General features: G+C 66.7%; 2 protein-coding genes across 2 annotated transcripts; both read right to left on the bottom strand.

The window, feature by feature from the left end:
• Positions 1–1571: 1571 nt before the first annotated feature.
• SYT3 (synaptotagmin 3) lies at positions 1572–22225 on the bottom strand. The gene is made up of 10 exons (XM_064499551.1): positions 22015–22225; positions 20495–20612; positions 18749–18915; positions 16308–16662; positions 13245–13809; positions 8388–8508; positions 6053–6224; positions 4753–4882; positions 2875–2939; positions 1572–1710 (listed from the first exon to the last, which is right to left on the bottom strand). Exons 3-9 carry the CDS (start codon positions 18900–18902, stop codon positions 2877–2879), a joined length of 1560 nt encoding a protein of 519 aa, XP_064355621.1. The 5' UTR covers positions 18903–18915; positions 20495–20612; positions 22015–22225; the 3' UTR covers positions 1572–1710; positions 2875–2876.
• Positions 18935–19789, bottom strand: LOC135324085 (histidine-rich glycoprotein-like). Its single transcript, XM_064499539.1, has one exon. It carries the CDS (start codon positions 19787–19789, stop codon positions 18935–18937), a length of 855 nt encoding a protein of 284 aa, XP_064355609.1.
• Positions 22226–25599: the final 3374 nt, after the last annotated feature.

Below are 25599 nucleotides of genomic sequence, written 5' to 3'. Positions count from 1 at the left end.
CACCTCCCATGTCCCCATGTCCCATCCCTGTGCCACTTCCCCCTGTCCCCAGGCTGTGTCCCCATGTCCCATCCCCATGTCCCCGTGTCCCCCAGTGTCCACATGTCCCATCCCCATGTTCCCGGACTGTGTCCCCATGTCCCATCCCCACGTCCCTGTGGCACCTCTTGTGTCCCCATGTCCCATCTCTGTGTCCCCATGTCCCATCCCCGTGTCCTCGTGCCACCTCCCCATGTCCCAGGGCTGTGTCCCTGTGCCACCTCCCATGTCCCCATGTCCCATCCCTGTGCCACTTCCCCGTGTCCCCAGGTTGGGTCTCCGTGTCCCATCCCCATGTCCCCATGTCCCCCAGTGTCCCCATGTCCCATCCTTGTGTCCCTGTGCCACCTCCCATGTCCCCATGTCCCATCCCTGTGCCACCTCCCCGTGTCCCCAGGTTGGGTCTCCGTGTCCCATCCCCATGTCCCCATGTCCCCCAGTGTCCCCATGTCCCATCCTTGTGTCCCTGTGCCACCTCCCATGTCCCCATGTCCCATCCCTGTGCCACTTCCCCGTGTCCCCAGGTTGGGTCTCCGTGCCCCATCCCCATGTCCCGTGTCCCCCAGTGTCCACATGTCCCATCCCCATGTCCCCATGTCCCCACATTGTGTCCCCACGTCCCATCCCCGTGTCCCTGTGCCACCTCCCATGTCCCCATGTCCCGTCCCTGTGCCACCTCCCTGCTTCCCCGTGTCCCGTCCCCGTGTCCCCACATTGTGTCCCCACATCCCACCCTCGTGTCCCCATGTCCCCCAGTGTCCCTGTGTCCCATCCCTATGTCCCGTCCCCGTGTCCCCCCAGCGTCCCCCCGGCGTCCCCGGCCCCCGCGGCGCAGCCACTCGCAGGCTCCCTCCTGGCTGCGGCTTTATTTTGGGGGCGTTTATGGCTTTTCCGGGCCCCCCCGGGGCCACCGCCACACCGAGACGGGGGGGGGGGGACACGGGGGGCGCCCGGACGCCTGGGCCCGCTCCGGGGCAGCCCCCATCTACACACACACATGGGGGAGGGGGGGCCCGGACGCCTGGGCCCTTCCCAGGGTCTCTGACCCCCCCTTAAACACACACAGGGGGACAAGGGGGGGCCCGGACGCCTGGGCCCTTCCCGGGGTCACACACAGGGGGACACATTTTTGGGGGGGGGGACGCCCAGACACCTGGGTCCTTCCTGGGGTCTCCGACCCCCCCTTAAACACACACAGGGGGACACGGTTGGGGGGGGCCCGGACGCCTGGGCCCTTCCCGGGGTCACACACAGGGGGACACATTTTGGGGGGGGGCACCCGGACGCCTGGGCCCTTCCCAGGGTCTCTGACCCCCCCCCTTAAACACACACAGGGGGACACAGTGGGGGGGAGGGGCGCCCGGACGCCTGGGCCCTCGGTCGGTGGCACCCGGACGCCTGGGCCCTCCGTTGTTGGGGGGGGGGGGGTCCCAGACGCCTGGGCCCTCTGTCCAGCTGGGTGCCCGGACGCCTGGGCCCTCGGTCGTTGGGGGGGGTCGGGGGGGGTCCCGGCCACCCGGGCCCTCAGCCGGCGGGGGCGGGGGGGGGCGCCCGGACGCCTGGGCCCTCGGCGGGGGCGCCCGGGCTCACAGTGGGGGTCCCGCGGTGCCGGCGGCCCCGGGGGTCCCTATGGCTTCGGGGTCGGGGCCCCCCCGGCCGGGCCGGCGGCGCCTGCGGGAGGGGGGTCGACACCGCCCAGTGCGGCCCAGTGCGGCCCAGTGCGGCCCAGTACCCCCCCCAGTCCCCCCCCGGGTCCTCCCCTTGCTGCCCCCAGCTCCCAGTGCCCCCCAGTCCCTCCCAGTCCCCCCAGTCCCTCCCAGTTCCCTCCAGTGCCTCCAAATTCCCTCCAGTCCCCCCAGTATCTCCCAGTTCCTCCCAGGCACCCCCCAGTTCCTCCCAGGCCCCCCCCAGCGCCTCCCAGTCCCCCCAGTCCTCCCAGTTCCCCAGTCCTCCCAGTCCCCCCAGCCCCCTCCAGTGCTCTCAGTCCCTCCCAGTCCCCCCAATCCCCGCAGTCCTCCCAGTTCCTCCAGTCCCCCCATCCCTCCCAGTGCCCCCAGTGCCTCCCAGGTCCCTCCCAGTCCCCCCAGTGCCCCCAGGCTCTCCCAGGTCCCTCCCAGGCCCCCCAGGCCCTCCCACTCTCTCCCACTCCCTCCCAGTTTCCCCCAGTGCCTCCCAGTCCCCCCAGTCCCTCCAGTGCCCCCAGTCCCCCCCAGCCCCCCCCAGTGCCTCCCAGTCTCTCCCAGTTCCCCCCAGTCTCTCCCAGTCCCCCTCAGTCCTCCCAGTATCTCCCAGTCCCTCCAGTGCCCCCAGTCCCTCCCAGTCCCCCCCAGTGCCCCCAGTGCCTCCCAGTCTCTCCCAGTTCCCCCCAGTCTCTCCCAGTCCCCCTCAGTCCTCCCAGTATCTCCCAGTCCCTCCAGTGCCCCCAGTCCCTCCCAGTCCCCCCCAGCCCCCCCAGTGCCTCCCAGTCTCTCCCAGTTCCCCCCAGTCTCTCCCAGTCCCCCTCAGTCCTCCCAGTATCTCCCAGTCCCTCCAGTGCCCCCAGTCCCTCCCAGTCCCCCCCAGCCCCCCCAGTGCCTCCCAGTCTCTCCCAGTTCCCCCCAGTCTCTCCCAGTCCCCCTCAGTCCTCCCAGTATCTCCCAGTCCCTCCAGTGCCCCCAGTCCCTCCCAGTCCCTCCAGTGCCTCCCAGTCTCTCCCAGTTCCCCCCAGTCTCTCCCAGTCCCCCTCAGTCCTCCCAGTATCTCCCAGTCCCTCCAGTGCCCCCAGTCCCTCCCAGTCCCCCCAGTCCCTCCCAGTCCCTCCCAGTCCCTCCCAGTCCCCCCAGTCCCGGCGCTCACCGTCACTCGCAGCCCGGCTCCAGCCCGGCCGGTTTCTTGGCCACGAGGCTGCTCAGGGCCTTCTCCTGCCGCAGCGCACACCCGTCCTTGCACACCCGTCCTCGCACACCCGTCCTTGCACACTCGCACACCCGCCTCGCACACCCGCCTTGCACACTCGCACACGCGCCCGGCCCAGCTCGTCCCCCCCCCACCCCGCTCGCACCCCATTGCACGCTCACACTTGCACGCCTTGCACGCCTTGCACGGCCCAGCTTGCACACCACGGCACCTCGTGCAGGGCTGCACAGCGCGTCCCCGTGTCCCCCACGTGTCCCTGTGTCCCCCGTGCATGTCCCCTGTGTCCCCCGTGTATGTCCCTGTGTCCCCCACGTGTCCCTGCATCCCCATGTCCCCCCCCATGTCCCTGTGTCCCCCCTGCATCCCCCCGTGTCCCCATGTCCCCCCCATGTCCCCCGCACGTCCCTGTGTCCCCCCTGCATCCCCCCGTGTCCCCATGTCCCCCCCCGTGTCCCCCCATGTCCCCGGGGGGGGCTCACCTCGACCAGGGGGTGCCAGTGCTCGACAGGCTGCCAGGGGGTGGCCCGTGCATCCCTGTGTCCCTGTGTCCCCCCCGTGTCCCCCCCGTGTCCCCGTGTCCCCCCCATGTCCCCCTGGTGTCCCCGTGTCCCCGGGGGGGGGCTCACCTCGACCAGGGGGTGCCAGTGCTCCACGGGCTGCCGGGGGTTGGCCAGCATCTCGGCCCAGTGCTCGCGGCCCCCCACGTCCCCGCGGCCCCCCCGTGTCCCCCCGGTGTCCCCATGTCCCCCGGTGTCCCCAGGGGGGGGCTCACCTCGACCAGGGGGTGCCAGTGCTCCACGGGCTGCCGGGGGTTGGCCAGCATCTCGGCCCAGTGCTCGCGGCCCCCCACGTCCCCGCGGCCCCCCCGTGTCCCCCCGGTGTCCCCATGTCCCCCGGTGTCCCCGGGGGGGGCTCACCTCGACCAGGGGGTGCCAGTGCTCCACGGGCTGCCGGGGGTTGGCCAGCATCTCGGCCCAGTGCTCGCGGCCCCCCACGTCCCCGCGGCCCCCCCGTGTCCCCGTGTCCCCCCGGTGTCCCCATGTCCCCCGGTGTCCCCGGGGGGGGCTCACCTCGACCAGGGGGTGCCAGTGCTCCACGGGCTGCCGGGGGTTGGCCAGCATCTCGGCCCAGTGCTCGCGGCCCCCCACGTCCCCGCGGCCCCCCCGTGTCCCCCCGGTGTCCCCATGTCCCCCGGTGTCCCCGGGGGGGGCTCACCTCGACCAGGGGGTGCCAGTGCTCCACGGGCTGCCGGGGGTTGGCCAGCATCTCGGCCCAGTGCTCGCGGCCCCCCACGTCCCCGCGGCCCCCCCGTGTCCCCCCCGGTGTCCCCATGTCCCCCGGTGTCCCCGGGGGGGGCTCACCTCGACCAGGGGGTGCCAGTGCTCCACGGGCTGCCGGGGGTTGGCCAGCATCTCGGCCCAGTGCTCGCGGCCCCCCACGTCCCCGCGTCCCCCCGTGTCCCCCCGGTGTCCCCCCGGTGTCCCCATGTCCCCCGGTGTCCCCAGGGGGGGGCTCACCTCGACCAGGGGGTGCCAGTGCTCCACGGGCTGCCGGGGGTTGGCCAGCATCTCGGCCCAGTGCTCGCGGCCCCCCACGTCCCCGCGGCCCCCCCGTGTCCCCCCCGTGTCCCCATGTCCCCCGGTGTCCCCGGGGGGGGCTCACCTCGACCAGGGGGTGCCAGTGCTCCACGGGCTGCCGGGGGTTGGCCAGCATCTCGGCCCAGTGCTCGCGGCCCCCCACGTCCCCGCGTCCCCCCGTGTCCCCCCGGTGTCCCCCCGGTGTCCCCATGTCCCCCGGTGTCCCCAGGGGGGGGCTCACCTCGACCAGGGGGTGCCAGTGCTCCACGGGCTGCCGGGGGTTGGCCAGCATCTCGGCCCAGTGCTCGCGGCCCGGCCCCTCGGCGTCGCTGCCCACCCGGCACATGCCGATCACCTCGTTGTGCCCGATGCTGCGGCGGCACCGGCGGCGCTCAGCACCCGCGTCCCGGGGGGCCCAGGCGTCCGGGAGCACCCATGTCCCAGGGGGCACCCGCATCCCGGGGGGCCCAGGTGTCCGGGGAGCACCCGCATCCCGGGGGGCCCAAGCGTCCGGGGGGCACCCGCAGCCCGGGGGGGCACCCGCATCCCGGGGGCCCAGGCGTCCAGGGGGCACCCGCATCCCGGGGGGCCCAGGCGTCCGGGGGGCACCCGCAGCCCGGGGGGGCACCCAGGGGGGCACCCGCAGCCTGGGGGGGCACCCACATCCCGGGGGCCCAGGTGTCCGGGGGGGCACCCACAGCCCGGGGGGCCCAGGCGTCCAGGAGCACCCATGCCCCAGGGGGCACCCGCATCCCGGGGGGCCCAGGTGTCCGGGGGGCACCCGCAGCCCGGGGCGGCACCCACATCCCGGGGGCCCAGGTGTCCGGGGGGGACCCACAGCCCGGGGGGGGCACCCAGGGGGGCACCCACAGCCCGGGGGGGCACCCACATCCCAGGGGCCCAGGTGTCCGGGGGGGCATCCGGGGGGCACCCACATCATGCAGGGACCCAGGTGTCCGGGGGGGACCCACATCCCAGGGGCCCAGGCGTCTGGGAGCCCCTCCCACCCCAGGGGCCCAGGTGTCCGGGGAGGACTCACACCCCAGGGGCCCAGGTGTCCGGGTGCCACCCACATCGCAGGGACCCAGGTGTCCAGGGCACCCAGGAGCATGACACGACCCCCCCACCCACTCCAGGGGCCCAGGCATCTGGGGCAGGAGGGAAGGAGAACACCCCCCCCACGGCAGGCTGCACCCATGGGTGGGGGGCACCCCTGAGTGGGAGCACCCAAGGGACTACAGTCGTAGTCGAGGACGGCGACGGTGAGGCCGATGCTCACACAAGGGCCGGGGACGCTCCCCACCAACCCCAGGTCACCCACGGATGGGGACACCCACGGTGGGGAGCACCCATGGGTGGGGGGCACCCCTGGGCGGGCGCAGGGCTCACCAGTCGTAGTCGAGGACGGCGATGGTGAGGCCGATGCTCACACAAGGGCCGGGGACGCTCCCCCCCCAACCTCAGGTCACCCACGGATGGGGACACCCACGGTGGGGAGCACCCATGGGTGGGGGGCACCCCTGGGCGGGCGCAGGGCTCACCAGTCGTAGTCGAGGACGGCGATGGTGAGGCTGACGCTGTGCACGCTGGCGTGGGGCACGTCGAACACCAGCGCCTCGTTGTAGCTGGGGTTCAGCGTGTTCTTCTTGATGGACGTCTTGCGCTTCTTGAGGCGCCGGCCCTCGGCCATCAGCGACGCCTTCACGTAGGGGTCTGCGCCCACGCGCGGCACCCACGGGTGGCACGGCGGCACCCGGGGACGCCCCGCGGCCACCCCCAGGGACCCCACGGCCACCACACGCGGCGACTCGGGGGGCTCGCGTGGAGCTACGGCGTCCACGGGTGGTCTACGGAACCCATGGGTGATGGGTGGCACCCACGGGTGGCACACGGGGACCTTGGGGACATCCAATGGGGACCCACGGACACCTCCAGGGACCCCACGGGACGACTTGGGGGGCTCGTGTAGAGCTACGGCATCCACGGGTGGTCTACGGAACCCATGGGTGATGGGTGGCACCCACGGGTGGCACACGGGGACCTTGGGGACACTCAATAGGGACCCTGCAAGGACCCATGGCCAACCCTAGGGACCCCACGGGGCGACTCGGGGGGCTCGCGTGGAGCTACGGCATCCACGGGTGGTCTACAGAACCCATGGGTGATGGGTGGCACCCACGGGTGGCACAAAGGGACTTTGGGGACACTCAATAGGGACCCTACAAGGACCCATGGCCACCCCCAGGGACCCCACGGCCACCACACGCGGCGACTCGGGGGGCTCGCGTGGAGCTACGGCGTCCACGGGTGGTCTACAGAACCCATGGGTGATGGGTGGCACCCACGGGTGGCACACGGGGACCTTGGGGACACTCAATAGGGACCCTACAAGGACCCATGGCCACCCCTAGGGACCCCATGGGGCGACTCGGGGGGCTCACGTGGAGCTACGGCATCCACGGGTGATCTACAGCACCCATGGGTGATGGGTGGCACCCCTGGGTGGCACAAAGGGACCTCAGGGGCACCCAACAGGGACCCTACAAGGACCCACAGCCACCCCATGGCCACCACACAGGACACCTCGGGGGGCTCGCGTGGAGCTACGGCATCCACGGGTGGTCTACGGAACCCATGGGTGATGGGTGGCACCCACGGGTGGCACACGGGGACCTGGGGGACACCCAGCAGGGGCCCATGGCCCCCCCATGGACCCCATGGCCACCACGCAGGATGCCTTGGGGACTCACGTGGAGCTATGGCACCCACCCATGACCCACAGCACCCACAGGAGACATGTGGGGACCCCACGGCCACCCCACGGGACCCCCTGGGGACTCGCAGGGACCCATGGCACCCACTCATGACCCACGGCATCCATGGGGACACGCAACCTCACAGGGACCCACAGGGACCCACAGGTGACCCACCAAGTAGCCAGTGAGGTCCATGGCTGACCTCCATGTCCCTCCATATCCCCCATGTCCCCATGTCCCCCCACTCACCCGAGCAGCCAGTGAGGTCCATGGCTGACCCCCGTGTCCCCTGGGTCCCCCATGTCCCTCCATATCCCCCATGTCCCCAATGTCCCTCATGTCCCCAATGTCCCTCCATGTCCCCCATGTCCTCAATGTCCCTCCATGTCCCCCCATGTCCCCCATGTCCCCACTGTCCCACCATGTCCCCCCATGTCCCCCCACATCCCCCCACTCACCCGAATAGCCAGTGAGGTCCATGGCTGACGCCCATGTCCCCCCATGTCCCCCCATGTCCCCCCATGTCCCTCATGTCCCCCCATGTCCCCTGGGTCCCCCCACTCACCCGAGTAGCTGGTGAGGTCCATGGCTGACCCCCATGTCCCCCCATGTCCCCCATGTCCCTCCATGTCCCCCCATGTCCCTCATGTCCCCCCGTGTCCCCTGGGTCCCCCCACTCACCCAAGCAGCCGGTGAGGTCCATGGCTGACCCCCATGTTCCCCATGTCCCCCCATGTTCCCCATGTCCCCCCATGTCCCCCCATGTCCCTCCATGTCCCCCATGTCCCCCCATGTCCCCCCGTGTCCCCCGTGTCCCCGCACTCACCCGAGTAGCCGGTGAGGTCCATGGCTGACCCCCACGTCCCCCCACATCCCCCATGTCCCCCATGTCCCCCATGTCCCCCATGTCCCTCCATGTCCCCCATGTCCCCCATGTCCCTCCATGTCCCCCATGTCCCCCATGTCCCCCCATGTCCCCCCGTGTCCCCCCATGTCCCCCATGTCCCCCATGTCCCTCCATGTCCCTCCATGTCCCTCCATGTCCCCCCATGTCCCCCATGTCCCCCACATCCCCCATGTCCCCCGTGTCCCCCCGTGTCCCCCGTGTCCCCGCACTCACCCGAGTAGCCGGTGAGGTCCATGGCGCGCAGGTTGGAGGCCCGGATGATGGTCACGGTGAGGCGCCCGGCCGTGGGCAGGTAGCACAGCGAGAAGTTCACCTCGCCCAGGTCGGCCTTCTCCTGGGGACGGGGCAGCGGCGTCAGGGGGCACCCGGGGGGGTCGGGGGACACGGGGGGGTCGGGGGGCACCCAGGAGGGTTGGGGGACACCGGGGGCCCCAACCACGGTGGGACCAAGGGCCGCTTCCCCCAGACCTCTGGAGACCGGGTGAACCTGGGGTGAAACCAGTGAGGAACTGGGGTGCAACTGGGGTGAAACCGAGGGAGAAACTGGGGTGAACCTGGGGTGAAACCAGTGAGGAACTGGGGTGCAACTGGGGTGAAACTGAGGGAGAAACTGGGGTGAACCTGGGGTGAAACCAGTGAGGAACTGGGGTGCAACTGGGGTGAAACTGAGGGAGAAGCCGGGGTGAACCTGGGGTGAAACCAGTGAGGAACTGGGGTGCAACTGGGGTGAAACTGAGGGAGAAACTGGGGTGAACCTGGGGTGAAACCAGTGAGGAACTGGGGTGCAACTGGGGTGAAACTGAGGGAGAAACTGGGGTGAACCTGGGGTGAAACCAGTGAGGAACTGGGGTGAAACTGGGGTGAAACTGAGGGAGAAACTGGGGTGAACCTGGGGTGAAACCAGTGAGGAACTGGGGTGCAACTGGGGTGAAACTGAGGGAGAAACCAGGGTGAACCTGGGGTGAAACCAGTGAGGAACTGGGGTGCAACTGGGGTGAAACCGAGGGAGAAACTGGGGTGAACCTGGGGTGAAACCAGTGAGGAACTGGGGTGCAACTGGGGTGAAACCGAGGGAGAAACTGGGGTGAACCTGGGGTGAAACCAGTGAGGAACTGGGGTGCAACTGGGGTGAAACCGAGGGAGAAACTGGGGTGAACCTGGGGTGAAACCAGTGAGGAACTGGGGTGCAACTGGGGTGAAACCGAGGGAGAAACTGGGGTGAACCTGGGGTGAAACCAGTGAGGAACTGGGGTGCAACTGGGGTGAAACCGAGGGAGAAACCGGGGTGAACCTGGGGTGAAACCAGTGAGGAACTGGGGTGCAACTGGGGTGAAACCGAGGGAGAAACCGGGGTGAACCTGGGGTGAAACCAGTGAGGAACTGGGGTGCAACTGGGGTGAAACCGAGGGAGAAACCGGGGTGAACCTGGGGTGAAACCAGTGAGGAACTGGGGTGCAACTGGGGTGAAACTGAGGGAGAAACCGGGGTGAACCTGGGGTGAAACCAGTGAGGAACTGGGGTGCAACTGGGGTGAAACTGAGGGAGAAACTGGGGTGAACCTGGGGTGAAACCAGTGAGGAACTGGGGTGCAACTGGGGTGAAACTGAGGGAGAAACTGGGGTGAACCTGGGGTGAAACCAGTGAGGAACTGGGGTGCAACTGGGGTGAAACTGAGGGAGAAACTGGGGTGAACCTGGGGTGAAACCAGTGAGGAACTGGGGTGCAACTGGGGTGAAACTGAGGGAGAAACCGGGGTGAACCTGGGGTGAAACCAGTGAGGAACTGGGGTGCAACTGGGGTGAAACTGAGGGAGAAACCGGGGTGAACCTGGGGTGAAACCAGTGAGGAACTGGGGTGCAACTGGGGTGAAACTGAGGGAGAAACTGGGGTGAACCTGGGGTGAAACCAGTGAGGAACTGGGGTGCAACTGGGGTGAAACTGAGGGAGAAACTGGGGTGAACCTGGGGTGAAACCAGTGAGGAACTGGGGTGCAACTGGGGTGAAACTGAGGGAGAAACTGGGGTGAACCTGGGGTGAAACCAGTGAGGAACTGGGGTGCAACTGGGGTGAAACTGAGGGAGAAACTGGGGTGAACCTGGGGTGAAACCAGTGAGGAACTGGGGTGCAACTGGGGTGAAACTGAGGGAGAAACTGGGGTGAACCTGGGGTGAAACCAGTGAGGAACTGGGGTGCAACTGGGGTGAAACTGAGGGAGAAACTGGGGTGAACCTGGGGTGAAACCAGTGAGGAACTGGGGTGCAACTGGGGTGAAACCAAGGTGAAACCAGTGAGAAACTGGGGTGAAACTGGGGTGAAACAGGAGAAACTGGGGTGAAACTGAGGTGAAGCCAGTGAGGAACTGAGGTGAAACTGGGCTGGGGTGAAACCAGGGTGAAATTGAGGTGAAATGGGGGTGAAACTGGGGTGAAACCAGTGAGGAGCCTGGATGAAACTGGGGTGAAGCAGGGGAGAAACTGGGGTGAAACTGGGGTGAAATTGGGGTGAAATGGGGGAGAAACTGGGGTGAAAACAGTGAGAAACTGGGGTGAAACCAGGTAAAACCAGGATGAAACCAGGGTGAAACTGGGATGAAACCAGGGATGAACCTGGGGTGAAACCATGGTGAAACCAGGCATGAAACCAGGGTGAAACCAGAGTGAAACCGGAGTGAAACCGGAGTGAAACCGGGGTGAAACCGGGGTGAAAGCAGAGCCATCACCAGGGCCCCAAACAGAGCCGCAAAGAGCCAAAACCGCAGCTGAAGCGGAAACCGCAAATGGGACCGAAGCCAGAATTGCAGCCGGAGCTGCAACCGGAGCAGCAATCGGAGCCAAAACCGAAACCACAAATGGAGCCGAAAGTGGAGCCGCAGACGGAGCCAAAACCACGACTGCAACCGGAGCCACAACCGGAGCCAAAGCTGGAGCCGCAGACGAAGCCGAAACCACAACTGCGAATGGATCTGCAACCGGAGCTGCAGATGGAGCCAAAATTGGAGCAGAAACCGGAGCCGTGAACGGAGCTGAGAGCAGAATCGCCGCTGGATCTGCAACCGGAGCCCAAATGGAGCCGAAAATGGAGCAGAAACCAGAAGCGCAAACGGATCTGCAACTGGAGCAGCAAACAGAGCCGAAACTGGAGCCGCAAATGGAGCCAAAACCAGAATCGCCGCCGGATCTGCAACCAGAGCCACGAATGGAGCCGAAAATGGAGGAGCAAGCAGAGCCGAAACCAGAACTGCAACCGGAGCTGCAACTGGAGCCGCGAATGGAGCCGAAACTGGAGCCAAAACTGGAGCCAAAACCCGAAATGCAAACGCATGTGCAATCGGAGCCACAAATGGAGCTGAAACCGGAGCCGTGAACGGAGCCAAAAGCAGAATCGCCGCTGGATCTGCAACTGGGGCCAAAATGGAGCCGAAAATGGAGGTGCAAGTGGAGCCGAAACCAGAACTGCAACCGGAGCTGCAACCGGAGCAGCAAACGGAGCTGAAACTGGAGCCGAAAACGGAACTGCCAATGGAGCCGAAACCAGAATCGCCGCTGGATCTGCAACTAGGGCCGAAAATGGAGCTGAAAATGGAGCCGCAAATGGAGCCAAAACCAGAAACACAAATGGATCTGCAACTGGAGCAGCAACTGGAGCCGAAAATGGAGCCAAAACCACAAACGCCAACGGAGCCACAAATGGAGCCAAAACCAGAAATGCAAAGGCATGTGCAATCGGAGCAGCAAATAGAGCCAAAAATGGAGCTGCAACTGGAGCCAAAACCAGAAATGCAACTGGAGCCGCAAATGGAGCCGAAACTGGAGCTACAACTGGAGCCAAAACCAGAACTGCAACCAGAGCTGCAACTGCAGCAGCAAACGGAGCCGAAACTGGAGCCGCAAATGGAGTTGAAACCAGAAATGCAAATGGAGCCGCAACTGGAACCGCAAATGGAGCCAAAAATGGAGGTGCAAGTGGAGCCGAAACCAGAAATGCAAATAGATCTGCAACCAGAGCAGCAAATGGAGCCAAAACTGGAGCAGCAAACAGAGCTGCAACTGGAGCAGCAAATGGAGCCAAAAGTGGAGCCGCAAATGGAGTTGAAACCAGAAATGCAAATGGATCTGCAACCAGAGCCGCAACTGCAGCCAAAACTGGAGCCGCAAGTGGAGCCGAAACCAGAAATGCAAATAGATCTGCAACCGGAGCAGCAAATGGAGCCAAAACTGGAGCAGCAAACAGAGCTGCAACCGGAGCAGCAAATGGAGCCAAAACTGGAGCCGCAAATGGAGTTGAAACCAGAAATGCAAATGGATCTGCAACCAGAGCCGCAACTGCAGCCAAAAATGGAGGTGCAAGTGGAGCCGAAACCAGAAATGCAACCAGAGCTGCAACTGGAGTCGCAAATGGAGCCGAAACTGGAGCTGCAACTGGAGCCAAAACCAGAACTGCAACCAGAGCTGCAACTGCAGCAGCAAACAGAGCCAAAACTGGAGCCGCAAATGGAGCCAAAAATGGAGGTGCAAGTGGAGCCGAAACCAGAAATGCAAATAGACCTGCAACCGGAGCAGCAAATGGAGCCAAAACTGGAGCAGCAAACAGAGCTGCAACTGGAGCCGCAAATGGAGTTGAAACCAGAAATGCAAATGGATCTGCAACCAGAGCCGCAACTGCAGCCAAAAATGGAGGTGCAAGTGGAGCCGAAACCAGAAATGCAACCGGAGCTGCAACTGGAGTCGCAAATGGAGCTGCAACCGGAGCAGCAAATGGAGCCAAAACTGGAGCCGCAAATGGAGCTGAAACCAGAAATGCAAATGGATCTGCAACCAGAGATGCAAATGGAGCTGAAACCAGAAACGCAAATGGATCTGCAACTGGAGCAGCAAATGGAGCCAAAACTGGAGCGGCAAATGGAGCCGAAACCAGAAACGCAATTGGAGCTGCAACTGGAGCTGCAACTGGAGCCGCAACTGGAGCTGAAACTGGAGCCCAAATGGAGCCAAAACTGGAGCAGCAACTGGAGCTGCAACTGGAGCCGCAAGCGGAGCCGCAAGCGGAGCCGCGACCAGCGGGGCGGCTCACCGCGGTGGCCTCCAGGATGTCCCTCCAGATGGGCGTCTCGGCGTCGCGCTCGGCGGCCTCCAGCAAGTTGTCCAGCACCACCTGGCCGATGAGGTCGTGCCGGGAGAAGCGGTCGAAGTCGTAGACGCTGAAGTGGAGGCGGCGGGCGGGCAGCTCGGCGAAGGGCACGCCGAAGCTGAAGGTCTCGTCGAAGACGGGGTTGAGGGTCTTGCGGTGCACCTTGGTCTGGAACTTCTTCTTGCGGTCGGGCAGCAGGTACATCTTGACGTAGGGGTCGGAGAAGCCGTTGGCGTCCTTGGCGGGCAGGTCGCGGGCGCGCAGCACCCGCACCACCAGCTGCTCCGAGCCGTAGGCGTAGCGCACGGCGAAGCTCAGGCGGCCGCAGGGTGCCCCGGCGCCCGCCCGCGCCTCCGCCTCGCCGGGCTGGTAGAGCTCCGGCTGGATCTGCCCGATGCTGGTGGCCTGCTCCGCCTTGTCCTCGCCGCCGGGGACGCCGGGGACGATGCCGCCGTGGGGGCCGGCGTCCGGGCTGGGCGGCTGCGGGGCGGCGGGGCGGGCGTTGTACCTGCGGGGGTGGCGGGGTTGGGGGCGGCCGGGAGCCCGTCGTGGTCCTGGGGTCACCCATAGCCCCCATCCTGCTGTCACCCACAGTCCCCATCCTGGTGTCACCCATGGTCCCATGGTCCTGGGGTCACCCATAGCCCCCATCCTGGTGTCACCCATGGTCCCATGGTCCTGGGGTCACCCATAGCCCCCATCCTGCTGTCACCCATGGTCCCATGGTCCTGGGGTCACCCGTGGTCCCATGATCCTGGGGTCACCCATAGCCCCCATCCTGCTGTCACCCACAGTCCCCATCCTGGTGTCACCCACAGTCCCCATCCTGGTGTCACCCATGGTCCTGGGGTCACCCATGGTCCCGTGGTCCTGGGGTCACCCATAGCCCCCATCCTGGTGTCACCCACAGTCCCCATCCTGGGGTCACCCATGGTCCTGGGGTCACCCGTGGTCCTGGGGTCACCCATAGCCCCCATCCTGGTGTCACCCACAGTCCCCATCCTGGGGTCACCCATGGTCCTGGGGTCACCCGTGGTCCTGGGGTCACCCATAGCCCCCATCCTGCTGTCACCCACGGTCCTGGGGTCACCCATGGTCCCGTGATCCTGCTGTCACCCATAGCCCCCATCCTGGTGTCACCCACAGTCCCCATCCTCGTGTCACCCATGGTCTCATGATCCTGGTGTCACCCATGCTCCCATGGTCCTGGTGTCACCCATGGTCCTGGTGTCACCCATGGTCCCGCGATCCTACTGTCACCCAGAGCCCCCATCCTGGTGTCATCCCAGTCCCTGTCCACATCCCATCCCCATCCCAGCCCTGTCCTCATCCTCGTCCCCACGCTGTCTCCTTCCCATCCCATCCCCTCTCCATCACTGCCCTCATCCCATCCTGTCCTCATCCCATCCCCATGCTGTCTCCATCCCATCCCAATGTTGTCCCCATCTCCATCCCAGCCCTGTCCTCATCCTCATCCCCATGCTGTCCCCATCCCATCTCCATCACTGTCCCCATCCCATCCTGTCCCCATCTCATCCCAATGTTGTCCCCATCCCATCTCGTCCCTGTCCTCATCCCATCCCCATCCCATCCCATCCCGTCCTCATCCCATCCCCATCCCATCCCTGTCCTCGTCCCCACACTGTCTCCATCCCATCCCATCCCATCTCCATTGCCGTCCCCATTCCATCTCCATCCCAACCCGTCCCCATCCCATCCCAATGCTGTCCCCATCCCATCCCCGTCCTCGTCCCCATGCCGTCCCCATCCCCATCCCATACCCACGCTGTCTCCATCCCATCTCCATCCTGTCCCCATCCCATCCCCATGCTATCCCCATCCCATCCCAGTCCCTGTCCCCATCCCATCCTGTCCCCATCCCCGTCCTCATCCCCATGCTGTCTCCACCCCATCCCATCTCCATCGCTGTCCCCATCCCATCCTGTCCCCATCCCCGTCCTCGTCCCCATGCTGTCCCCATCCCCATCCCATACCCGTCCTCGTCCCCACGCCGTCTCCATCCCATCCCATCCCATCTCCACCGCTGTCCCCATCCCATCCTGTCCCCATCCCTGTCCTCGTCCCCACGCTGTCCCCATCCCATCCCCGTCCTCGTCCCCACGCCATCTCCCTCCCATCCCATCCCCTCTCCACCGCTGTCCCCATCCCATCCTGTCCCCATCCCCGTCCTCGTCCCCATGCTGTCCCCATCCCCATCCCATCCCCGTCCTCGTCCCCACGCTGTCCCCATCCCATCCCCGTCCTCGTCCCCACGCCGTCTCCATCCCATCCCATCCCCTCTCCACCGCTGTCCCCATCCCATCCTGTCCCCATCCCCGTCCTCGTCCCCATGCTGTCCCCATCCCCATCCCATCCCCGTCCTCGTCCCCACGCCGTCTCCATCCCATCCCATCCCCTCTCCACCGCTGTCCCCATCCCATCCTGTCCCCATCCCCGTCCTCGTCCCCATGCTGTCCCCATCCCCATCCCATACCCGTCCTCGTCCCCACGCCGTCTCCATCCCATCCCATCCCCTCTCCACCGCTGTCCCCATCCCATCCTGTCCCCATCCCCGTCCTCGTCCCCATGCTGTCCCCATCCCCATCCCATCCCCGTCCTCGTCCCCACGCCGTCTCCATCCCACCCCATCCCCTCTCCACCGCTGTCCCCATCCCATCCTCTCCCCATCCCCGTCCTCGTCCCCACGCTGTCCCCATCCCATCCCCGTCCTCATCCCCACGCCGTCTCCATCCCATCCCATCCCCTCTCCACCGCTGTCCCCATCCCATCCTGTCCCCATCCCCGTCCTCGTCCCCATGCTGTCCCCATCCCCATCCCATCCCCGTCCTCGTCCCCACGCCGTCCCCATCCCATCCCATCCCCTCTCCACCGCTGTCCCCATCCCATCCTCTCCCCATCCCCGTCCTCACCCCCGTGCCGTCCCCGTCCCCCTCCCCACGAGGTCCCCGTCCCCGGCGGGGCGGGGGGGACAGGACGGCCACCCACCTGGGGGCGGGGGCGGCGGGGGCGGCCAGGGGCTGCTGCGAGAGGGCGCTGGGCAGGGCGCCGGGCTCCTTGTCCGGCGGCAGCTCGGGCGAGGGCAGGCCGGGCCGCGCGGGCGCCTCGGGCCGGGCGCCCATGTCCAGGTAGGCGCGCTCGGGCGAGGCGGCCCCGGCCTCCGGCGGCAGCTCCCCGAAGGCGCCCGGGGCGCCGTGGGGCGGCTCCTTGCGCGGGGCGGCCCCCGGCACCCCCTTGTCGCGCCAGGGCACCCAGCAGAGCTTCCAGGAGACGAAGAGCGAGACGCCCAGCAGCACGATGCCGCAGAAGGTGACGATCACCGAGAGCAGGCTCACCGAGATGTCTGTGCGGACACGGCACGGTGGCACCCCGGCCGCCCCACGGCACCCGCACGGGGGTTGTGGGTGCCCCGAGCCGCCCCAGACGTGGGACAAGGGTGCCCCAAGCCAACTTGGGGTCTTCAAATGGGGGTTGTGGTCAACCCATGGCACCTATATGAAGGGTGTGGGTGCCCCAAGCCACTCTAGATGTGGGACATGGGCATCCCAAGCCATCCTGGGGTCTTCAAATGGGGGTTATGGTCAACCCATGGCACCTACATGGGGGGTGTGGGTGCCCCAAGCCACTCTAGATGTGGGACATGGGTGCCCCAAGCCATCTTGGGGTCTTCAGTTGGGGGTTATGATCAACCCTGGCACCTATATGAAGGGTGTGCGTGCCCTAAGCCACCCCAGATGTGGGACAAGGGTGCCCCAAGCTATCTTGGGGTCTTCAAATGGGGGTTGTGGTCAACCCATGGCACCTACATGGGGGGTGTGGGTGCCCCAAGCCACTCTAGATGTGGGACATGGGTGCCCTGAGCCATCTTGGGGTCTTCAGATGGGGGTTGTGGTCAACCCATGGCACCTATATGAAGGGTGTGGGTGCCCCAAGCCACTCTAGATGTGGGACATGGGCATCCCAAGCCAACTTGGGGTCTTCAAATGGGGGTTATGGTCAACCCATGGTGCCCAAATGGGGGATATGGATGCCCCAAGCCACCCTAGATGTGGGACGTGGGTGCCCAAGCCATCCTGGGGACTTCAAATGGGGGTTATGGTCAACCCATGGCACCTATATGAAGGGTGTGGGTGCCCCAAGCCACCCCAGATGTGGGACATGGGTGCCCCAAGCCATCCTGGGGTCTTCAAATGGGGGTTGTGGTCAACCCATGGCACCTATATGAAGGGTGTGGGTGCCCCAAGCCACCCTAGATGTGGGACATGGGCATCCCAAGCCATCTTGGGGTCTTCAAATGGGGGTTATGGTCAACCCATGGTGCCCAAATGGGGGATATGGATGCCCCAAGCCACCCTAGATGTGGGACATGGGTGCCCGAGCCATCTTGGGGTCTTCAGATGGGGGTTATGATCAACCCATGGTGCCCAAATGGGGGATATGGATGCCCCAAGCCACTCTAGATGTGGGACATGGGCATCCCAAGCCATCCTGGGGTCTTCAGATGGGGGTTGTGGTCAACCCATGGTGCCCAAATGGGGGATATGGATGCCCCAAGTCACCCTAGATGCATGGGTGCTCCATGCCAGCCTCGGGTCCCCAAACGGGGGTTATGGTCACCACATGGTGCCCAAGTGGAAGCTATGGGTGCCCCAAGCCACCTCAGATATGGGACACGGGTGTCCCAAGCCACCCTGGCGTCCCCAGACGGTTCTGCCCCCCCCAAACAGGAGCTATGGGTGCCCCAAGCCACCTCAGATAGGGGACATGGGTGTCCCAAGCCACCCTGGGGTCCCCAAACGGGGGTTGTGGTGCCCAAGTGGAAGCTATGGGTGCCCCAAGCCACCTCAGATATGGGACACGGGTGTCCCAAGCCACCCTGGCGTCCCCAAATGGGGGTTGTGGTGCCCAAGTGGAAGCTATGGGTGCCCCAAGCCACCTCAGATAGGGGACACGGGTGTCCCAAGCCACCCTGGGGTCCCCAAACGGGGGTTGTGGTGCCCAAGTGGAAGCTATGGGTGCCCCAAGCCACCTCAGATAGGGGACATGGGTGTCCCAAGCCACCCTGGGGTCCCCAAATGGGGGTTGTGGTGCCCAAGTGGAAGCTATGGGTGCCCCAAGCCACCTCAGATAGGGGACATGGATGTCCCAAGCCACCCTGGGGTCCCCAAATGGGGGTTGTGGTGCCCAAGTGGAAGCTATGGGTGCCCCAAGCCACCTCAGATAGGGGACATGGGTGTCCCAAGCCACCCTGGGGTCCCCAAATGGGGGGGGGGTTGTGGTGCCCAAGTGGAAGCTATGGGTGCCCCAAGCCACCTCAGATAGGGGACATGGGTGTCCCAAGCCACCCTGGGGTCCCCAGACGGTTCTGGCCCCCCCAAAGAGGAGCTCTGGGCGCCCCGGCCCCCCGGGTGCCGGCGCGGGGGGCTCACCGGCGTCGGAGGGCCGGGGGTGGCCGCGGTTGCGGAGCAGGTCGGTGAACTCGAGGCACTTCTCGTGCTGCTCCAGGGCGCGCAGGGAGAAGCAGAGCTCCTTGACCAGCGTCAGGGCGCTGCGGCACACGTCCTCCTCGTAGTCGCCCGACATGGCGCCCCGCCGCCTGCCAGCACCCGCCCCGCTCAGCGCCCGCCAGCGCCCGGGGGGGGCCAAGCACAGGCGGGCGCGCGGGGGTGCTCGTGGTCGTGCACGTGGGTGCAAGCACAGGCGTGCACGTGGCTGTGCTCGCGGGTGTGCATGTGGGTCTGCTCACGGTCGTGCACGCGGTTGTGCTCACAGGCGTGCACGTGGGTGCAAGAACAGGCGTGCATGTGGTTGTGCTCACAGGCGTGCATGTGGTTGTGCTCACAGGCGTGCACGTGGGTCTGCTCACAGTCGTGCACGCGGTTGTGCTCACAGGCGTGCACGTGGGTGCAAGCACAGGCGTGCACGTGGTTGTGCTCACAGGCGTGCACGTGGGTCTGCTCACAGTCGTGCACGTGGTTGTGCTCACAGTCATGCACGTGGTTCTGCTCACAGTCGTGCATGCGGTTGTTCTCATGGGCACGCACATGGTTCTGCTCACAGGCGTGCATGCGGTTGTGCTCGCAGGTGTGCACATGGGTGCAAGCACAGTCGTGCATGCGGTTGTTCTCATGGGCACGCACATGGTTCTGCTCACAGGCGTGCACGTGGTTGTGCTCACAGTCATGCACATGGGTCTGCTCACAGTCGTGCATGCGGTTGTTCTCATGGGCATGCACGTGGTTGTGCTCACAGTCGTGCATGCGGTTGTGCTCGCAGGTGTGCACATGGGTGCAAGCACAGTCGTGCATGGGGCTGTGCTCACAGGCGCGCGTGTGGGTGCAAGCACAGTCGTGCACAAGGTTGTGCTTGCCAGTATGGGTGCAAGCACAGTCGTGCATGCAGCTGTGCTCGCGGGTGTGCACATGGGTGCAAGCACAGTCGTGCATGGGGCTGTGCTCACAGTCGTGCATGTGGGTGCAAGCACAGTCATGCAGCGGTTGTGCTCGTGGTCATGCACGCAGGTGCAAGCACAGTCGTGCACGGGGTTGTGCCAGTGGTTGTGCACACGCTCGCACGCAGGCGCAAGCACAACCGTGCGCACGGTTGTGCTCACGGCGGTGCACGTGGCTGTACTCACAATCACACACGCAGGCACAAGTGTGCACATGGCCGTGCGCACGATTGTGCCCCCGGTACAAACCACAACCACACGCATAATCGTGCCCCGGCTCACACGCGTGGGCACCGGCTCGCACGCACCCCCCTCGCACGACTGCTGCCGAAACGGTTGTGCGACGCTCCCACGCGCCCTCGTGCAAAGCCAGGCACCCTCGTGCGAGGCCCCACGTCCTTGTGCAAGGCCCCGCACCCTTGTGCAAGGCCCCACACCCTCGTGCAAGGCCGTGCACCCTTGTGCAACTGCCGACACCCTCGTGTGAGCCCCCGTGCCCTCGTGCAAGGCCACGTATCCTCGTGCGAGGCCCTCGTGCGAGGCCATGCACCCTTGGGCGAGTCCCGACACCCTCGTGCAAGGCCCCGTGCATCCTCGTGCGAGTCCCGACACCCTCGTGCGACACCCTCGTGCAAGGCCCGGGGCCCTCGTGCGACACCCTCGTGCGAGGCCCCGCGTCCTCGTGTGACACCCTCGTGCGTCACCCTCGTGCGAGGCCACCTACCAGCCGGGGACGCGGCGGGTGCCGGGGCTCAGCGGTGCCCGGGGGGGGGCGGCGGGGGGGCGAGGCGGGGGCCGGCTCGCGCGGGGGCCATGCGGCGGCACCGGGGGCTCACGGGGGCCTGCGGGCAGAGCGGGGGGGGTCCGGCTCCGCCCGGACGCCTGGGCCCCCCCCGGACACCTAGGCCCCCCCCGGCCTGGGGCGAAGGACCTGCCCCCCCCCCACCCTCGTGCAAGGCTGTTGCACAACGGGGGTGTCACACGTGCTGGTGCACCCTCCCCGGCACCCCCAAAATCGGCCCAAAGCACCCCAAAATTGGCCCCTGGGACCCCCAAATCTGGCCCCGGGACCCTAAATCTGCCCCCGGGACTCCCCAACTACCCCAAACACCCCCAAATCTGCCCCCAGGACCCCCAAAGTGCCCCCAGGACCCTAAATCTGCCCCCAGGACCCCCAAATTTGCCCCCAGGACCCCCAAAACTGCCCCCGGGACCCCCAAAACTGCCCCTGGGACCCCAAAATCTGCCCCAGGACCCCAAAATTGCCTCTAGGTCCCCCAAACTGCCCCCAGGACCCCCAAAACTGCCCTGAACATCCCCAAATCTGCCCCCCAGGACCCCAAAATTGCCTCCAGGACCCCCAAATCTGCACCGGGACTCCCAACTACCCTAAACACCCCCAAATCTGCCCCTGGGACCCCCAAATTGCCTCCGGGATCCCCAAACTGCCTCCAGGACCCCAAAATCTGCCCCAGGGACCCCAAAACTGCCCTGAACATCCCCAAATTTGCCCCCCAGGACCCCAAAATTGCCTCCAGGACTCCCAAATCTGCCCCTGGGACCCCCAAATTGCCTCCAGGATCCCCAAACTGCCTCCAGAACCCCAAAATCTGCCCCAGGGACCCCAAAACTGCCCTTGACATCCCCAAATCTGTCCCCAGGACCCCCAAAATCTGCCCCCCAGGACCCCCAAAATCTGCCCCAAGGACCCCCAAACCTGCCCCAGGGAGGGAGCAGCCCCCAATCTGCCTCCTGCACCCCCAGATTTACCCCCTGCACCCCAAGATCTGCCAGGGACACCCCCCCCCTTGCAAAGCCCTGAGCCACCCCCCCCAAAACTGCCCCCCCAGTCCTGCATCTCCCCAACCTGCCCCCCAATCTGCCCCCGGACCTGCCCCCCGACCTGCCCCCTTCAAACCTGCCCCCCCCAAACTGCCCCCCCAAAACTGCCCCAGAGAACTGCCCCCCCAAACTGCCCCCCAAAACCGCCCCCCCAAAACCGCCCCCCCAAAACCGCCCCCCCCCGGACCTGCCCCCCAAACCGGCCCCCCCAAAACAGCCCCCCCGGACCTGCCCCCCCAAAACGGCCCCCCCAAAACGGCCTCCCCGGACCTGCCCCCCAAAACCGCCCCCCCAGACCGGCCCCCCCCGCACCTGCCCCCCAAAACCGCCCCCCCAGACCGGCCCCCCCGCACCTGCCCCCCCGCCCCGGCGCCTGGGCTGCCCCGCCGGGGCCGCGCTCACCTGCCGTACCGAGCCGAGCCGAGCCGGGCCGAACCTTCCCGAGAGGAGCCGAACCGGGCCGAACCTTCCCGAGAGGAGCCGAGCCGGGCCGAGTGGAGCCGAGAAGAGCCGAACCGGGTCGAGCGTTGCCGAGAGGAGCCGAACCCTCCCGAGCGGCGCCGAACCGGGCCGAGCGGAGCCGAGAAGAGCCGAACCGGGCCGAGCGCTGCCGAGCGGTCCCGAACCGGGCCGAACCTTCCCGAGCGCCGCCGCCGGGTCCCGGCAGGTTGCGGAGCCGCCGCTGCGCCGCCCGCCGCCGCCAGGGAGCGCGAGAGGGCAGCGCGGGGAGGGGTGGGCGGGGCCCCAGGGGGTGGGCGGGGCCTCATGGGGTGGGCGGGGCATGTGGGGTCTCTATGGGGATGGGGGGGACCCTATGGGGTGGGAGGGGTCTCCATGGGGACGGGGGGGGGGGGGACTCTATGGGATGGGGGAAACCCCCTATGGGGTGGGAGGGACATATGGGGGGGACCCTATGGGGTGGGAGGGGGGTCACTATGGGGTGGAGGGGGAGCCTATGGGGGGGGAGCATAGGGGGGACCCTATGGGGTGGGGGAGACACCTATGGGGTGGGAGAGGCATATTGGGGGGGTCTCCATGGGGATGGGGGGGACCCTATGGGGTGGGAGGGGGGTCTCTGTGTAGGAGATATGTGTCTCTGTGTACGTCTCTGTGTAGGGGGGGTCCCTATGGGGTGGGGGGGACCCCATGGGGTGTGGGGGGACCTTATAGGGTATGTGGGGGGGGGACTCTATGCGGTGTAGGGGGGGATCACTATGGGGTGGAGGGGGAGCCTATGGGGTGGGGGGGACCCCTATAGGGTGGGAGGGGCATAGGGGCTCTCTATGGGGATGGGGGGGACCCTATGGGGTGGGAGGGGGGTCTCTATGGGGTGTAGGAGGGACCCTGTGGGGTGTAGGTGGGACCCCATAGGGTGGGGGGGGACCCTATGGGGTGGGGGAGACCCCTGTGGGGTGGGAGGGGGGGGCCACTATGGGGTGGAGGGGGAGCCTATGGGGGGGGGAGGGAACCCTATGGGATATGGGAGATCCCCATGGGATGTGGGGGGCCCTATAGAGTGCGTGGGGACCCATGGTATATGGGGGTCCCCTGTGGGGTGTGGGGGGTCCCTAAGGATTTGGAGGGGACCCTATGGGATGGGGGGGCCCTATAGAGTATGGGGGGACCCTACTGGGTATGGGAGGATCCCTACGGGGTGAGGGGGGGCCCCATGGGGTATAGGGGGCTCCCTACGGCATGGGGGGACCCTATAGCCTATAGGGTATGTATCTGATGGGGTATGAGGGGGCAGTAAGGTATGGGGGGGCTCGCTGTGGGGTATGGAGGGGATCCCCTATAGGACGTGGGGACTCTATAGGGTGTGGGGGATCCTTTATGGGGGGGTCCGCTATGGGGTGGGGAGACCTTATAGGGTGTGGGGGAGTTCCTATGGGCTGGGGGGGAGTCTATAGAGTGTGGTCCTATAGGATGGGGAGGGAGCCCCTGTGGGGTGGGGGAACCGTATAGGGCACGGGGGGGTCTCCCCTATGGGGCACGGGCACCCTATAGGGTGTTGGGGGGGTCTTTATGGTGTATGAGCAGATCCCCTATGGCATGGGGGTCCCCTATAGGGCGGAGGGGGTCGCCCTGCAGGCGACGTATAGGGGGTGGGAGGCTCCGCTATGGGGCACGAGGGGGGGCAGTACGGGGTGGGGGTCTCCCCTGGGGTGTGAGGGGTCCCCTATGGGGTGGGGGGGGCCCCTATAGGGTGTGTAGGGACCGTATAAGGTGGGGGGGATTCCCTATGGGGGGCCCCTATAGGGCGGGGGGCCCCTATAGGGTGTGTAGGGACCCTATAAGGTGGGGGGGATCCCCTATAGGGGGGGCCCATTGGGTGGGGGGGGCAAGAGGGGCAGTGGGGGCCCCTATGGGGGGGTCCCTATGGAGCGCCCTATGTGGGGGGCTCGGGCACGGGGGCCGGCAGGGCGCTCCCCGTGGGGGCGGGGCTTCTGCAGGGGGCGGGGCCACGGAGGGGTGCTACCCCTCGGGGGGCGTGGCCACGGAGGGGGCGTGGCCAGCGCGACCGGGCCTCTGTCGGGGGCGGGGCCTCTGTCGGGGGCGGGGCCGAGCGGCTCCCCGGGGGGGCAGGGGAGGGGGCGGGGCTTCTCCTCGGCGCGTCCCGGCGGGGCGGGGCTTGCGGGCCCGGCGGCCGCGCGGTCCTTGTGCCCGCTCGCGTGCCCGGGCCCCTGCCCCCCCCAACCCCGCTGCGCCTTTGCACGGCCCCCGTGCATCCTTGCACGCCCCTTTGCACCGCCCCCGTGCCCTCGCACACCCCTGTGCATCCTTGCACGCCCCTTTGCACCACCCCCGTGCCCTCACACACCCCCGTGCATCCTTGCACGCCCCTTTGCACCACCCATGTGCCCTCGCACGGCCCCCGTGCATCCTTGCACGCCCCTTTGCACCACCCCCGTGCCCTCGCACGGCCCCGTGCATCCTTGCACGCCCCTTTGCACCGCCCCCGTGCCCTCACACACACCCGTGCATCCTTGCATGCCCCTTTGCACCACCCATGTGCCCTCACACACCCCCGTGCATCCTTGCACGCCCCTTTGCACCACCCCCGTGCCCTCGCACGGCCCCGTGCATCCTTGCACGCCCCTTTGCACCACCCACGTGCCCTCACACACCCCCGTGCATCCTTGCACGCCCCTTTGCACCACCCACGTGTCCTTGCACGGCCCTCGTGCATCCTTGCACGCCCCTTTGCACCACCCATGTGCCCTCGCACGGCCCCCATGCATCCTTGCACGCCCCTTTGCACCCCCCCATGCCCTCGCACGGCCCTCGTGCATCCTTGCACGCCCCTTTGCACCACCCACGTGCCCTCACACACCCCCTTGCATCCTTGCACGCCCCTTTGCACCACCCCCGTGCCCTCGCACGGCCCCCATGCATCCTTGCACGCCCCTTTGCACCACCCCCGTGCCCTCGCACAGCCCTTTTGCAATCCCGGCGCGTCCTTGCACGACTGTTTGCAGCCCTCGTGCGGCTTTGCACGCCCCTGGCACCCCCCACGTGTCCTTGCACGCCCCCCCACCCCCTCGCACGTTTGCCCCCTCGCACGCCCAGGCCTCGCACGCCCGAGTCTTTCTCCGTTAATTTATATTTGCAAATAAAATCCGGTAATGAAGTAATTACATGGGAGGCTCTATACAGGCGCAGCGGGGCAGCGGGGAGCGCGGGGCCCGGACGCCTGGGCCCTTTCCATGGGGGGGGGGGTCCCGGACGCCTGGGCCCTTTCCATGGCACGGGGGGGTCCGGGATGCCTGGGCCCTTTCCACGGCGCTGGGAGGGGGGTCCCAGACGCCTGGGCCCTTCTCATGGTTGGGGGGGGCAGTTTCCCGGACACCTGGGCCCTTTTAATGGCGGGGGGGGGGTCCTGGACACCTGGGCCCTTTTCATGGTTGGGGGGGGGGGTCCTGGACGCCTGGGCCCTTTCCATGGGCGGGGGGGGGGGGTTCCCGGACACCTGGGCCCTTCTTGCAG

This window comes from Dromaius novaehollandiae, chromosome 31 (genome assembly GCF_036370855.1).
Source record: "Dromaius novaehollandiae isolate bDroNov1 chromosome 31, bDroNov1.hap1, whole genome shotgun sequence".
NCBI lineage: Eukaryota > Metazoa > Chordata > Aves > Casuariiformes > Dromaiidae > Dromaius > Dromaius novaehollandiae.
The sequence above is the reverse complement of the archived record's forward strand: the minus strand, read 5'-3'. Positions and strand labels throughout refer to the sequence as shown.